This window comes from Molothrus aeneus, chromosome 2 (genome assembly GCF_037042795.1).
Source record: "Molothrus aeneus isolate 106 chromosome 2, BPBGC_Maene_1.0, whole genome shotgun sequence".
Classification (NCBI taxonomy): domain Eukaryota; kingdom Metazoa; phylum Chordata; class Aves; order Passeriformes; family Icteridae; genus Molothrus; species Molothrus aeneus.
In genome coordinates this window covers 84867774-84883801 of record NC_089647.1, presented here as the reverse complement: position 1 = coordinate 84883801, position 16028 = coordinate 84867774, and the positions used below count along the sequence as shown (strand labels likewise).

The window sequence follows — 16028 nt, the reverse complement described above, 5'->3', positions numbered from 1 at the left end:
AGGGATTATACACAGAATGGAAACATGGCTATTCCTTGCCCTTCAAAGCACCTAAAAATTCAGGTGATGATACCTAACTACTTAAAAATTCTGCTCTTGGTGTGAAGATCTGCAAGTCTTTAACTTGGGTGTCATCCTACGATGACACAATGGGATAACTGATGGTTGGGATATCAGCAGTAGCACTGGATGGATTTGCCTCTGCCATTCTGTATGACAGATAACATAAGATGGGCCAAAACCTCTTCTCTTTGACCACTGGAATTGCATCACTGCACGTAACAGCCAAATTTGACACAGTATTTGCCCTGGAAAGGAAAAGACAATGTGTTCCTCAGAAGTCTGATATGACATAATATGCTAAACTAGTCTCCTCTGGAGTTTTTTCAGTCAATCAATAAAATAACTGTCTTGGAGGATTATTGAATACATGATTTTGATGACATGGAGACTACAGCTGCTTCTGAGTGCCTGCCTGTTTACCAATGGGTTTTGTGAAAAACAATCAACATACCCTGTCCCTGCTGAGCGATGATAACCAAATAAAATTGAACTTTCACTCCACTGTGATCGCGGAGTAATCTAAACATCGAACAATTCCCTCCCACCTTCCTTCCTTGCATTCTCTAATGCCATTAGAAACAGTCACAGTTATGGTATGGCTCATTGCAGCAAAAGCACAGGTAGGAGTATACTGGAGGATTTTTTTTCAAAGGTCTGGTACAGCAACCTTTTTAAAAATATAACCCTTCTTATATTTCATTATACAGCACAAATATCTGCTATTCAAGTCAAAAGTCAAAATAAATAAACAAGTAAGACATTGTGTAATGGTATCATTAAAAATAAGCACTTTCTGTTTTCAAAGAAATTAGCATACCATAAAACATAAATAAATAAATAAATAAATAAAATTACTGACAGCTCTGCCACACCAGCAGAAAAGGCAACATGGCAAAGGACTTGAGGCTGAGCATTCAGCACTGAGGCCAGGGCGCTGGCTGTAGGCAAGGGCATCTTGAAGAATATGAAACAGCCTAACTGGCAGGGGGTTGGTTATGCTGCACAAACTGATGAAAAAATATCACCCTTCTGACAACAAAAGATGACTAGAGAATAACAGACATGAAGGGAACAACAGGGAGAAGAAGATGGAAATGTACCAGTAGCCACAGTAAGAGCTAGGACAAAATCTAGTTGCAGTGATAGATGACCACAGTTCAATGACAGATTGAAAAGTAACCCTGACACTTTCATCCTTTGATTGCCTTCATCAACATTACATCTAGTCAATTTTTCATACCCATTATTTCCACGTATCTGAAGATTTATCACTCATCTTTGAAAGGTAGTGTTTAATTTTGTGTCCTCTAGAAGCAATTAACTAAATCCATCTTCTGTATCTTCAGCACTGTTGCTGCATTATTGCCATGTTTTAATCGAATCCCTCCGAAGTGATCTGCCATTAAGTATAGATTCATCATAACATTTTATTTCAGGTTTGCTCTTGTTTTATGATTATGAAGGGCACCACAATAGCATGAATATATAAAGAGACATAGGATTCAACAATGCCACACACATTAGGGTACAGATGACATTCAATGTCATGTAAATGTTAAAAACAAATGGCATATAGAGGTGCAAAGAATTTTAGAACTCATTTATTACCATATTTTGCAGTATCAAGCCCAGGAGAGCTAGCTAATTGTGTGCCAGAGAGTAGCAAGCTATGTTTGTATTTAGCTTCATTCAGCAGTGTTTTTAGGGAGAGGGATGGATCTGGTTTTCCCTACAACAGTTTTTTTTGTTTGTTTTCTTGGGGGTTTGTTGGTTTGTTTTTTTTTAAGACTACACATCCTAGGAAAAGGACAATTAAAATAATGATGAGAAAAACCCAGCCTCCTGCTTTCCAGCACAAAAGATGTGATTAATCAAGAGTCAAGAGGGATGAGAAAGAAAAATTGCAGAAGATTCATACAGGAGTCTCATGAGATTTGGTCACTTGCTCAAGCTATTAACAAAAATCATTCAGGGACTTGCAGGGAAAAGTAGTAGTAAATGACTGTGACTTCTGTCTTAAAGACAGCTGCTCACTGAGTACCAGCAGTCAAATTAATGGATATACTTACATCTCAGTAGAGTAATTCTTTTTTCATTTAGGCCACCTTGCTCATACAGAAACCTTTGTGCCAGCAGGTTACTAAATGATGTGTCTATACATGTGTGTCTCTAAGTAACTTACAGGAATATAATGCAAGATTGTAAATGAGATCCTTATAGATGTGACTAATGAAAGAAAAGCATAACACAACAAGTGTTAGGGCTAGATGACTCCTTGAGGAAGGCTATGCAAAAGGGATCTTCTTTGGAGGCTAAAGCTTTTCTTTTTAATGTAAAGATCATGAAATCATAGAATACCAGCTTGGAAGGTATCCCATCTTCCAGATCCCTCATGATGGTATTACACAGATATTTATAAAACCAATAAAGAATATTATACTAATGGATAACAAGATTACATTATGCAAACTTCCAGCTTCCCTTTCCAAATTACAGCACCAGCATCCAATTCAAAAGACACCCAATGCCATATAAATGGGTATGCTGGGAAAGACATACAGTATTAGCCTTGATGCAGTCAGGTTAATAATATATGAGCATGTGACTAAAGTGGGTCTACTGGAAAGATAAGCTGATCAACTACCTTAAATGCATTTGCTAATTCACTGCCCATCTTTTTATTCCTCCTTTTTTTTTCCTGTCCATTTAAGGGGGATGATTTATAAAAAGAATTGCAGGCAGATAATCAGCATTTTTAAAATAGCTAAGTTATTCCCCAGCTAGCTCAACCATTTTTCTGAGGGAAAAAAAAGGATTAAATGCCAAAGGAGACACTATTTTTGATTAAAAGGAAATGAGATATTTCTTCCTTAAAATTGATTTGTCTTAATCACCTCTTGTTCATCACACAAACACATACAGCTAGTGCTAACTACTTCTCTAGACATTCCATAAGCCCTTACTGCCCAAGGACAACCTGCTCTCTCTGTCACACAAGGTTAAAGTGAAATCCAGTCCATCTCATCTGTAGGTGCAATTAATTTGCACCTACGTTCTAGGTACCTAACAAAGGTTGCTTATGGGACTCTGGTACTTTTTTTAGTTTGTTTCCACAAAGTAAGTATGCTGGAAGTCCTTCACCTGTAGAACCTTATCTATCTAAACTGAAGTGAACAAGCTCTCGTTTGAATTTAAGTGCATGTAAACTGCCCAGTGTAGCTGTCCTGTGTTCCACCTCAAGCTCCTTCTTCTCTTCTTCAGTGGCTGTCTCTCACCTACCACATCTTTCTGCTCAGTCAGGCAGGGCACCATGCAGCATTTGAACTGTGTGGAGCTGCTGTCAAGGGGCTTGAGGTCAAGCAAGACCAAGAGACAGAGTTCACCCCTCAAAAACAAGACTGCAACAGGAGTTTCCCAACATGCGGGGAATATCTGTCCACCTATTTTCTCAAAGCAGAAAAAAAAAGTTGACAGCTCTGACACCAATGCAGGTGGCATTCACGTCACTGACTGCCAGAAGGGTAACAGATGAGCATTTGGCTTAAGCCACATTCACTGTACAGAGAACGGAAAGAAACAAGGCACAATGAATTATCTACAAGCTCATTGAGCTCTACAATGAGCTGTCTTCTAATACAGATCTACCAATCAGATCAGCTGCAGGACCCTCTGGAAAGTCACAGCTCTCCCACTAGAAATGATGGCTACATAACCTCACATGGATGCAATGAATTGCACTTTCTGGATAGATCTAACCTAACAAATTAAGTGAGCCAAGGAGTTTTCTTGTCTGGAAGACAAGTGTTGTTGCACAGCACAATTTGTTTCTATCTAGATTAATTTATTTCACAGCACAACTAGCTGCATCCAAGCTGCCTATGAGCGGTGGAGCTGGCATGTGCTGACCTCCAGACAGTATCAAACCTGGGAAACTGCTGAGACAAATCCATGCTAGTGACTGACAAACAAGTGCATGACTGAGCACAGGTGCTGTGCTCAAGCATCTAAGTACTGACATTCTACAGATATCAGGAGCACCACAACTCTGAAATTTAGCAGTGCCATACTCTGTGGCTCAAAACCAAAACTAAGGGTCATATATAATGTTCTGTAAATCCTGAAGACCTCTTCCTATGTAAAGTTCCAGTTGGTTTGGGAGATATTTTTGTTATCCAAATAGAAACCTATTGTACATGATTGGAAAATGCTTAGAAAGTCCAAATGACTAACACAGGATTCCTATCTAAATAGCCTAGGAGGTCAGAAGCTAAAGCAAATCACTTCTGATGCAGAGAAAAAAAAAGACATGTCAGTGTGTTATATTCTGAAAAAAAGGCTTAAATAGATTCTTTGTATCTTTAACAACAAGACTTACAGCATTACCCAGTAATATTGAGAATTTAAATGCAATTTTGTAACATCTAGTATTTTCAACTTCAAACTCTCAGAGCATTCAAAAAGGCACAGTAGCATAAGAAACCAGGACCTGACCAGGGAAAATGGTCATCAGAAAACACCAAGAAAAATGGTCATCTGTTTACAAAATAACATTTGATAAAGTAAGAAAATTAATTTATATTTTAGGCTTCTAAATCTGGAAGATTCAATTTCTTACTCCTCCTGAATTATTTCCCCACTGAAAAATGTGACGGGGGCTCTGATTCCCTGCACAGTCAAGTGCAGCTCCTGGAAGGCAAAACCCTCAGCTTTTAGATTGTGCTTCAGCCCAGTCCAAAAGCATGAAGGACCCTGCCCAGCCGAGCTCAAGTGCACCTGCATTGGATTACAGCTCAACCTTTGACATTGTAGCTAAGCAAGAAGCTCACATGCTAAAGCCATGATGGGTAAGGAACAACCAGAATGGGAAACCTTAAAATATCCCTCATGTGAACAAGACATAGTTAGGGGAATGAAGCTCTTCCTTTCAAGTAACTTTAGGGTTAACAGGCCAGCAGAGTAAGACAGTGGGGCTATCTTGCATCTCAATTCAAAGAACAAGGGATGACCTATTTTTAATCACATGGATTTGAGGTTACTTTCAAAGCCTGTCTTCTCTGTCCTATATGTATTTTGATTCAGAATTCATACAAAATCTATATGAAAAACCCTCTGCAGTTCACACTGTGCACAGAATTCACATGCAGGGCATTGACCTGCTGGCTAATACTACTTAGTCAACTAAAGCTCAGCTGTGTACCAGTTCAGGGCTGAGATGATCTTCTAATGATCTTCAAAAAGGCAGGTTAAGAAGGAGCAACAGGTGGAATTCATTCCAACATGAACTGGAAAAAAGCATCTATCCTAAGTCAGTCAACTTCTCTCATTGTCTTCTCTGTCCCATTACCCTATTAGTACCTCCAGATAGGTACTTCAGGAGGGCCAGTCATCCTTGTCTTAAATACCTGTTCTAGAACAAAAAATACTCCCTTACAGAAGTGCTCCTCTCTGCTAAAGTGCACTCTGATGATCAGCTCTGGCTGGATGCTGGTCATACACCAGATAACCTATTTAAAGCTTATGAGATAAGTCTTATTCTGAGACACAACTCCCACTGGTACAAGCATTCTGTACAGAGCTCCATGTTGACATAACTTCACAGCATCCAGAAATTCTACTAGCTGCACCAGAGGTACTTTTGACATCTCTGCAGAATGCTGTATTGTGCCATGGAGACATACCCATGAACTAATGAAAATTCAACATTCATATTAGTATTAAGAAAAAAGTCATTAACTGCTATTGAACTGCCAATTATCCAGTGTAACTGCAGACCTCCCAGCACAGCTGTTTTATCTTCCCTCTCTGCTGCGTGCAATATTACATTCATATTGCAGATTACATTATCACAGCGACCTGTAACCAGCTCCTAACTGCTGAGAGAACAAATTATTTTGCCAAAGTTATCGGTTCAAATCTGTAATAGTGAATAATGAATTAGACATGCCCAGACTTGGGGATTTTTCTCCTTGCAATATCGGTAGTTATGAGGAACTGTGACATTCAATTACAAATATTAAATAAACCATCGCTTTGAAATTATTCTTCTTCCAGCTATTTTTTATGACTCCATGTCACAGGAGAGAAAAAAAGAAATTTTGTCCTGGATAAGCTAAAACCCCTAATGGTAGCTTAATATTATTCAGCCTCTTCCACTGAAAGTTTTTTATTATCCTTCAGTATTGATGGATTGCACTTGATACTACCTAAGTTTAAATTCTTTATGTAATCATATCTTTATTAAAAGGAAAACTGTGCGGAAAAGTGATTTTTTTTACTAAATCATCCCAGTGCTCTGGTGACACCTAAACAAAAGGTACTCTCTTCAAGTTACAAATCACTGGACATGGTAAAAGTAACCTAGAGAAGTAGCAACATGTTTATTGGTCTCCTCCCCAAGTATCCACCACCAGCAAGCAGCAGAGTCAGGACATTTGGCACTGAGGACCATTGTGGCAGTTGTGTCATGAAAGTTTCTATGTTTGTCTCTTGTCTTCTGCCAAGCATGACATTGCCTGCCATGCCTTTATCAAATTGCTAAGCTTTCTGTATCACTAAAGACATTAAACTATCTAAATAAAAATTCAGTGCACTTTTAAAGATCTTCATATAAATATCCTTCTTTCCTTTATCTCTTTTTTCTTTCTGTCTTCAAGGGAGTGAAAAAAAAATTGCTAGGTATAGAGTAAGTAAAAATTAATGAAGTTTCTGCCAATTTTCCATTCCTGTTGACTTAAATTAGTGCACTTCTTCATTACTGGGGCATTATAAAATCTTTCAGCAGAAGGAAAAATATATAATGTATACATGCACAGAAGTCCTGACCTTGTAGCTTCATAACTTTTTTCAATGACTACTACGTATATTTGAAAGAACATACATGTGACACCTGGTGCAATGGATGCAAAGCTACTAAGAACACAATAAAGATTTATATACAATGTTGGTGCCTAATGACATCTCAGCTGGCAAGGCATATACTCATGGCACTGGCATTTATTTACAAATGTCCTATGGGAACCTTCCCATCTTCTGAGACATCTTTATTTACAAATGTCTTATGTTCATCTTCTGAGGCATCAGCATGATACCAGCAGGAGCAGCTGAAACCACACCAAGACACACTTGTGAGGACTGACAGAAATAATAATGAAATCAGAGCAGAGTTTCTCAGAGTGCTGGAAAACAGCTCAAAGCATCATCCTCCCCAAAGGCAGGAGCAACACCACTGGAAGAGGTATTTATCTAATCCCTTCTTGAAAACCTGAAAAAAGGAGGTGCTACAAAAATGTAGTTAGATGAAAACCAATTGGAAATCAATTCCCTAATTTCTTCAGATCTTAATTCAGTTGGTTCCAAAGAGCAACTGATCATCATTCTCTCACTGCCAGCATCCTACTTATTGAGCACTTTTATTTCTTCTCCCCATCCTATCTTTCAGTGTTAAACAAACCCATTTACTTCAGCGTCACCACATGTGCCCTGTTTTATAATTATTTTAGTTAGAAACACTTTTTTTCTGTTCCTTACACCTCCTGCTTTTTTCCATCTCCCTGAAAGTCAATGAGGAAACACTGGACACAACATTCTTGCTCAGGCTTAACTAATGACAAAGCAAACTCTGTGTCTTGTGAATGAAACTTCTATTTGTGTACCCCAAGGTAAGATGTGTCTTTTTTCAATTATACTGCACCTGTGACTTTTTCACTTGCTTTAGATTCTGGTTCAATAAGACCTTTTTTTTAGTGTTCTACTGCTTAGCCAAATCTTTATCATTTTAAATAATGGATTCATCATTCCTTATATAACACAGCACTTCATGCTTGCTCCCTCTTTATTTGGGTTATTCCTCTAGTTTGTAAGCATAATTGTGAATCCCTTTTTGTCCATGGAATATTTGCAATTATTCCAGATTGATGTCATCACAGATCATATCTATTTCATCATCCAAGTCTGGATGATTCAACGCTGGCAGCTGGAGCTGGTTTTTAAATAGTCTATTGGCACCTCCCAGCAACATTTACTACCTCCCTGTCTCTGCATGAGCAGGTATTCCTTCCCCTTCAGGGTAGCTGCTTTCCACTGCAGATAAGCAGAAGCCTGTCATCAATTCCCCTGGACAAACAGGAGTCATTTCCCTATCACACCGTCTGCTACAAGCACTTCTTTCTCTCTCTCTGTCAATAAGAATATGAAACATGACAGAGATGGAGAGAGAGAGAAAGTGAGGCAGGCTGGGGGAGTTCATGGGTACTGTACTGAGGAAGAAAAACAGATGGAGACAAGGCAGAGGATGGGTGATCCTGTGGCCAGCTGGTAAGTAGAGAGCAGGTGACCTGTAAGGTAGACTATCCTCCAGGATCAGTGCCTGTTGCTGTGCCCCTCTTGTCGTGGATGGATGCTGGCTCATCACCAGCACAGTGACAGCACTCTTTGCAGGGCTATGATGGCCTCAGGAGATCCTTCCCTGCTTGGGCACTACTTCTTTCTGCTTCCTTTCCCCCCCCTATATACAACACACATACATATATACATGAATTTGGTAGATAACTACCAAATACATGTATATATGTATGTGTGTTGTATATACACACATATATGCAAAATTATCTATGTGGTCTTTCTACCATAGTACGATTTACTATTCTCCCTAAATAACATTAAATTTTAAAAAAATTAAATTATAATATATATAAAAGCAAAATCATATTATAAAGTTACATATTCTACTTTATACTCCCGTGATTTGTGAACTAGTAATAGGCACTGCACACATGGATCCTTTTCTAGCCAGACAACTGGTGTTTGCAATATGATTATGTAACCATTGTATCAGAACAACTCCTTTAATTTCTCCATCTAAATATTCAAATAGAAGTTTGTCAAAACTTGGTTATGATTTCCTGCAGGAGATAATATCAAGATTCTGCCTGCAAAATATTTAGGAAATATCTGTTTATGGCAGGAAATATAAGCCACATTTCCAGTTGGAAACACAGGTTACATTTCACTGTGTGTACTCAAAAACTAGCCAAGTTGCCTTGGCTCTCTCCATTGCTATTCAGGAAACAAGGACACCTCCCAGAAATACTAATCCTTCCATTTTAAAAATAACAACCATACACACATCTAAGATATCTGTGGCAAAATAGTGACTGTCACCTTCTTCTGATTCCAGAGGGAGCCTGGAGGATAGGCTTTGGCTGTACATCTAAGGAAAAATTCAGTTACCTAAGCAAAGGTGTCTGGTGCCATTTTGGATGCCTGGATTATGCAGGACCCCTGCATAGGGCTGGCAGGTACTGCAAAGGATATATGAAGGTTCACTTAAGTTCTAGAGAGGCAGCTGGAGTCCAAACAAAACACCTTGAGGCACCTAAAATATCTAAGAAGCACTATTACATTGCCTTTTTTATTTTAAGCTCTCTTGATTGCATCACCTGTATTGACAAGAACAAGACTCAGTTGTTTAAATTTCAGGAGCTGGTGTTGTGTCTAAAACCTGGGCACAGAGACATGGCAGAGGATTTGCAGGAGATCTGCACCAACCTGGACTGGAAACAGGAGGACAAGTATGAGACTGTGAAACCAAAATGACAGTAGACACCTTTGCCCAAGCATCCACATTCTGTTCTAGACCTCCATTAACTGCACTCGTAGAGTTTAGCAATCCAGCTCTCACTTAGACATCTAATGCTATAAATCTCAATTTACATAAATGGAATCCACCAAATTTTTTATCATATTAAGTAAGATGTGACAGATTTCATTAACAGAAGCATGATGTTCTGCACCCTCAGAACTTCAGGTGAAGTATGGATTAATTCACCTAAAAAAAATTTATTTGTGTATCCCTGTCAAGGAAAATAGACAATATTTAGTCTCAATGAGTAGTAAGTTCAGTCAACCTTCGGGCAGCAACTAAAAGAGCTTGTCAGAAAGATGTCAAAATTGCTTTAAAAATCAGCAGGCACCCAATGATGTCCATATGCATACTTGCAGTTTTATAAAGGCACATGCATAAAAATAAAAATTACAGTGTTAGAAGAGAAGAGATTACATCTTTTTTAGAGTGACAGCATAGAATAAATGACATCTTTTTCAGAAACAACAACTCATCTGTTTTAAGGTCTGACTTTATGTCAAACTAATTTTCTGACTACAGTATTCTTAAAGCAGCAGGACAACTTTATAGCAAATGATACCTCCTGGGTTTTGCTGGTTTAATTTTATAAAAATTAGAGCCTTTGAAAAACCCTAGATGGACAACCCTGAAGCCCTCTCTATAAACAAAGACAATGCAGACAGCACTTCTGAGAGCAGTAGCCCGTTTCCTATTCTCTGCAAAACATTATCTCTAAGAAGAAAGGTTCATTTTTGCACTAATCCCCTTGTTTTCTCCATCCACTTTAAAGCATTATTTCCCATAAACTATGAAACACATTCTAAAATTATAGTAAAATGAAAGTACAGTACTTTGCTCTTCCAGCTATAATAATGACTTTAAAGAGGGGGTTATTTGGAGAATCAAAGCATTGATTATTTAACTTCCTAAGATACAGAAGCATTTAGATGCTTGAAAATTGAATGCCTGGAACTAACGCATTTGATTCACAGACCAAACATTCAAGAAGAATCAGACTGTTTAAAAAATTGCAAATTGTGGTCACTTGTCTGAATGGAAATAGGCTGACATACTAGCACAAGCACAAGAACTATTTCTTTTTCAATTCATGTAATGTGAGTAAAACACCTAAAAACACAGCAAAACCAAAATACAATCAACCTGAATAATGAAAAATGACAAAATTTATGGCTAAGTTATTGAAACCTGGCAACAGTAATCTTCCATACTCTTTATTTGTAAGATGACTTACAGTATATTCTCAGTATTGCATCTGTTTTTATTATTGATCAGTATTTTGTTTGGAGATTTATATTTCTGTACAATTTATAGTGGTTTTAAATGCAGTTATTTGGAGTAGGCACAAAAATAGGTAGGTGCCTAAGTATCCAGTTACACATATCATTTGTGAAATAGGCAAATAATTATGGGAGAGTATGTACAGGTTAAGCAGGGGAGTAAAGCACACTGACAGATAGATATAGACATATGTGCAGGTAATTAACAGACTGCAGCCCTTCCCTGAGCAATGCACTTCTTATATGCAACTTCATTAATTCCCCCTTGCTACCATATATATGTAACTTAAATTTTAAATATCTAATCATGTGATTTTTATAACACAGAGGTTTACAATTTCACTAATGCTACTCAATATTTTCAAGATGTTGTGAAATCAAATAGAAACTGCTTATTTACAACTTTTCAGTAAAACAAGTCAATGATCTGCAATTCTGATACTTGCATCTGTCCTCCTGATCCAGCTTAGCATTTCAGCATCAAAAATAAAGACAATGTTAATCATTTCATGTAATACAAGGAAGATGTACATGGCTACCAGTAAGTCTATTCTAAAAAATATCTACAGGTACCCTGGATGTATAGGCAAAGGACTCTTAGTGATTTTCAACAGAAAGACTAAAACCGCACAAATAAATTTTTAAAAGGCTGGAAAGCTTAATAAACAGCTAGCAAATAAAGATTCGTAGAGGAATATATTATATATAAACCTACAGTTTGATTATGAATAGAAAAGAGCATGATACAAGCTGTAATTCCTGTAACAAAGAACTGTCATCATGTCACTGAAAGCAATATTACAGGCTGCCTAGAAAGGAGCATAATAAAACTTGCTGTAATAACATTTTATTTATGTCCATAAAATTGAAGAATGGTAAATCTCTGGTTATTTTATTTTTAATACAGAGATGAATTTTAACAAGCTAATTTATAAAAGGTTACATCAGTGTCTAGATTTAAATCAAAGGAATTAATGTCCTCACTACCACAGTTCACACAGAGAAATTTTTGTAACACATTTCAATAGCTGATGAGGCTAAAGGTCAACATTCACAATATCGGTTTGGAATTAAATGAAAGAATATGCCAAAGTTTAAAAGTTTAGTTGGTAACCAGAATGAAGTTCAACAGCTCTGCCTCAGTTCTTCAAACTAACTAGGCCTTTTTCTTCCTGTCCAAATAATAATAAAATAGAATAAATACTTGAGTAATCTTGAAAAGCTCTGTCCCTTCATCCTTATTTGCTGTTCATTGATATATACATTGATACATATTTGCTGTTCATTGATATATACAAGAATAAGAATTCTTGCAGACCAGTAAAAAGTTACTTAAAACAAGTAGAAGTAACCAACTCAGGTAGTACCTGAACATAGCTGTGCCTAGTCAAAGATGACTTCTTTTCCTTGCAGGTGAGACAAGCTTAGCTGAAATGCTGGTTGTAGTAAGGTGTTCATCAATCAGAAGCCCTTCCTGCTCATTTTTCCTGAAGTAAACTACTACAGTTTTTATAGTAAAGGTACTCTAGCAACTTGCTTCAGAAACACATCATTTCTTTCTGTTGCAAGATCTGTATTGATGTTTTTCATATTTTGCATTGCTCCATAAGAGGGCACAGAAAAAAGCTGCCACTTCTCTGCAGCTGCTCTGGCAACTAATGGGCAAGAGTGGGCACTGACTCCTGGGGCAGCTAGAAACTTAAGCACTTGGTGCTTTGGGGACAAACTGACCATCTTCTGGAGGAGCTCCTGTATCACTGAGGATCTGATTACCCAGCCTAGCATAAGAAGTAGTGTAATTACTTACTTTTCCTTATACCCTTGCTACAGTGGGTTGGACAAATTGTTATTTAAACCTAATAGGCTTTCCTGCAGCTAGGAAAAAAGAAAGAAAAAGCACAAAAAGCAGTATACATCCCCTCATTTTCTTCCCAATCTCAGGATGCCTTTCTCTGATATTTATTGCCTCTCTGGCACTTCACATACACAGTGTTATATATTAATTTAATGAGTCATGTAATGCTTCCCTAAGACTGGAACATATCCAGAGGTGGGGAAGGTGGCAGTGGGGATAGTGAAGTCGGATTTTTCAATTACGCTTCAGAGAGAATCTTTCATTCAGCTCCCTTTTTTTTCACTTGATAGGAAATCCTACAGGTACAGAAAACCCTGTCAAATACATGAGGTGTCTCTGCAGTTGCCTGAATCTGCATGAAGCCTAAGACAAACTCTTGTAAGTAAGAACTATCTCATTTTTTCCCTCCTGAATGAGTAGAAAAGCTGGCATTGGTGATACTTTTAACTGCAAACAGGTAACTGTATCTCTGTCAAAAACATTTGTTAGAAGATGAGAAGTAGAGCAAAAGTTTCTCTCTCAGAATTTCAAGTAGAGGGGGTGAAAGTAGTGGCAGGATTAATGAAAATACAGGGAACATGTATCAAGCCAAGATACGCCAGCATGTAACACTGCAACGGTGCATTGAAGGAGAGGTAGTGCAGTGTTAGCATCATATGTACTACAAGAGAGCTCAGCTTCCAAATGTATACATATTATTTTTAATGCCATCAAGGTAACTACAGCATTGCAGTGTGACTGGTCTTTCTACACTAGGTTTGCAAAAGGAAGAATACAAGGAAAAAAAACCTGAGACACAAAGGTAAGGAGTAACTTCCTGAGGAGCATGAAAAATTCACCTCAGATTTAGGATTAGGACAAGAAACAGAAATTGTAGCTTCTAACATTGAATCATCAAGGTATACAGACGAGAGGATCAAAACGCAGAAAAGCACTAAACACCTCCCTGTCCATCGGTGAACACGACAGCCCACACAGCATCACTTTCCGAGACAAGACTAGACTACTATTCCTCCCAAGTCCATTCACAACCGCGCAGGCTCTGGGTGCTCATCAAACCTTAAAGCACTCGCACATGTCAGAGTTTACCCACAGACAACCTGGGCTGATCGGTTTTTTTGCCCTGAAGCGCGCAAGAAATAGTGAGATGTCGATAGCCGCGGCCCTCCACCACCGGCCCCGGCAAGTCCGCATCCCGCCCCGCATCCCGCTCCGCATCCCGCGGGCGGCGAGGCCGCGGCAAGTGCCGGGGGCCCGGCGGAGCAGCGAGCTCCGGCCGCCCGGGGCTACAGCAGGAGGAGAAGGCGGCTTGGTGCAAACCGGCGGCCCGGCACACTCGCGGAGACGGCCGCCGGCAGTGAGAGTGGAGAAGGGGGGAAGGAGGAAAGCGCGTCTCCAGGGAAATAAAGTTTTCAAGCGAAGAGGGCAGCGCTCGGAGCGCCGCGCAGCCCCGCGGCCGCCCGCCGAGACAGCGGCGACTTGGTGAGAAACGAGGGACGGGAAACGGGCGGCCGTGACCCTGGCGACAGCCCCGCCGCCGGCCGGGCTCGCCCGCCACTCACCATGTTGACTTCGGAAACCATGTCGATGCTGGCGATGTCGATGTTCATGCCCACGCAGACGGGCGGACCTGCAGGCAGAGCAGACCTTTTAGCCGGCGGCGAGAGGAGCCGCGGCAGCGCGGGCGGGCGGGGTGGCCGGAGCCGCCGTGCGGGAGCGGCGGCAGCACCGGGGACAGCTGCGGGGGCGGGGGAGATCGCCGGACGGCCAGCCCGGGCAGGGCGACTCACCTCCGAAATCCGGCCGGAGGCGGATGTCGTAGCCCTTCAACAATTTATCCACAGTTTCTTTCACGAAGGACATGTTGCCGGGATCGTTCACACTGTGGGGAGAAAGAGACGGGGGTGTCGGGCGGGAGAGGCAGAAACCGGGGTGCGGGGGGCCAGGGGCGACGGCGGGAGCGGGGCGGGAGGGGGAGGGCGGGGGGAGCGCATCAGCTTGTTCCCCTGGAGAAACGCATCCCCCGCCGCCGCCGCCGGGGCACGCTGGCTCCTACCTCTGGGCGCAGCAGACCACGGCCACCAGGACGGGAGCAGAGAAGATCCCGAAGATCCTGCCTCTCCCAAAGCCCCACATCCCTCCGCTCCACGCTCCCTTCGCGCAGCAGCAGCAGCAGCCGCCGCCGCGATCCGGCTGCCCCGGCTGCTGCTGAGGAAGAGGCGGAGGCGACAGTCCCCGTTCTCCCCCCACTCGCCCTCCCTCCCCAAAAAAAAAATCCCCCACCCCCTGCCCCAGCACCACCACCCGGCCCGCGGGAGCCGCCCGCGCACCCGGCTGCGCTGCCCCGCGGCCGGACGCCGCCGAGCCCCGGAGGAAGCTGCCCTCCGCCGGAGCCCGGCCAGCCGCCTCCCCTCCGCCCGCCGCCGCCCGCCCCGCCGCCTTCCCGCCAGCCGGGAGGGGAGGGGACGGAGGGAGGGCGCCGCCGTCCCTCCGGGCGGAGAGCCCGAGGTGGGGCGGCGGGGGAGCGGGGCTGGCGGGGCCGGGACCGGCAGCGAGGGGCGGTGGCTCCCCGGGCACCGCCTCGGGGCACGCCCGACCTCGGCACGGCACCGGCCCCGCGGTCCCGCCCGGAGACGGACGGCCATGGTCACCGGCAGCCCCCGCGGGGTCTCCCCGCAGCCGGCTCCTTCTCCCCGGGGTAGGAGCGGGACTGCGGGGCTAGGGCAGCCCGCAGGGTCCCCCCTGGAGCCGGGTGAGCAGGGGCTGCCCGACGCCGTGCCTCTGTCCGCCCCTGCCCCTCGGCCTGCCCCTCTGTTTTGGGGACTGTGCCCACCTGCCCTGTGGCGCATCCTGGGAGCGGTGCCCGGGGTGAGCCGCTGGGGCGGGAGAGGGAGCTGGCCTGGCTACCCTGCCGCGACTTGCAAGGGCCTGAAGCTGTCTCTGCCCGGCCAGGGATGTGGTGTGCATGTAGAGGTGCCGGGCCTGAGGCTCCCTCAGCCGTGCCTGCGAGGGTGCCAGCTGCGCTGGCAGAGATGGACGTGCTTTGCCAGGCAGACGCTCTGCTGGGTTCAAAACGTGTGTAGCCAGGCTTGTCATACGGGACAGGAATGAAGGGAAATGGCACTGGTACCAGAGATGTAGGGTGAGAGTTGTCTCCTGTGAGCTTCGAGATGCTCTCAACTTTGTATAA

The 16028-nt window shown here is 42.4% G+C and overlaps 1 protein-coding gene across 1 annotated transcript in view; it reads right to left on the bottom strand.

Annotated features, from left to right (window-relative positions):
* GABRB3 (gamma-aminobutyric acid type A receptor subunit beta3) overlaps positions 1–15076 on the bottom strand; it is a 115637-nt gene extending 100561 nt beyond the window's left edge. Inside the window, exons 1-3 of the mRNA XM_066545197.1 lie at positions 14895–15076; positions 14629–14720; positions 14401–14468 (exon numbers count right to left, since the gene is read on the bottom strand). Coding sequence (XP_066401294.1) covers positions 14401–14468; positions 14629–14720; positions 14895–14974 — 240 coding nt within the window. The 5' untranslated portion in view covers positions 14975–15076. The remainder of the gene's footprint in view (positions 1–14400; positions 14469–14628; positions 14721–14894) is intronic.
* Positions 15077–16028: the final 952 nt, after the last annotated feature.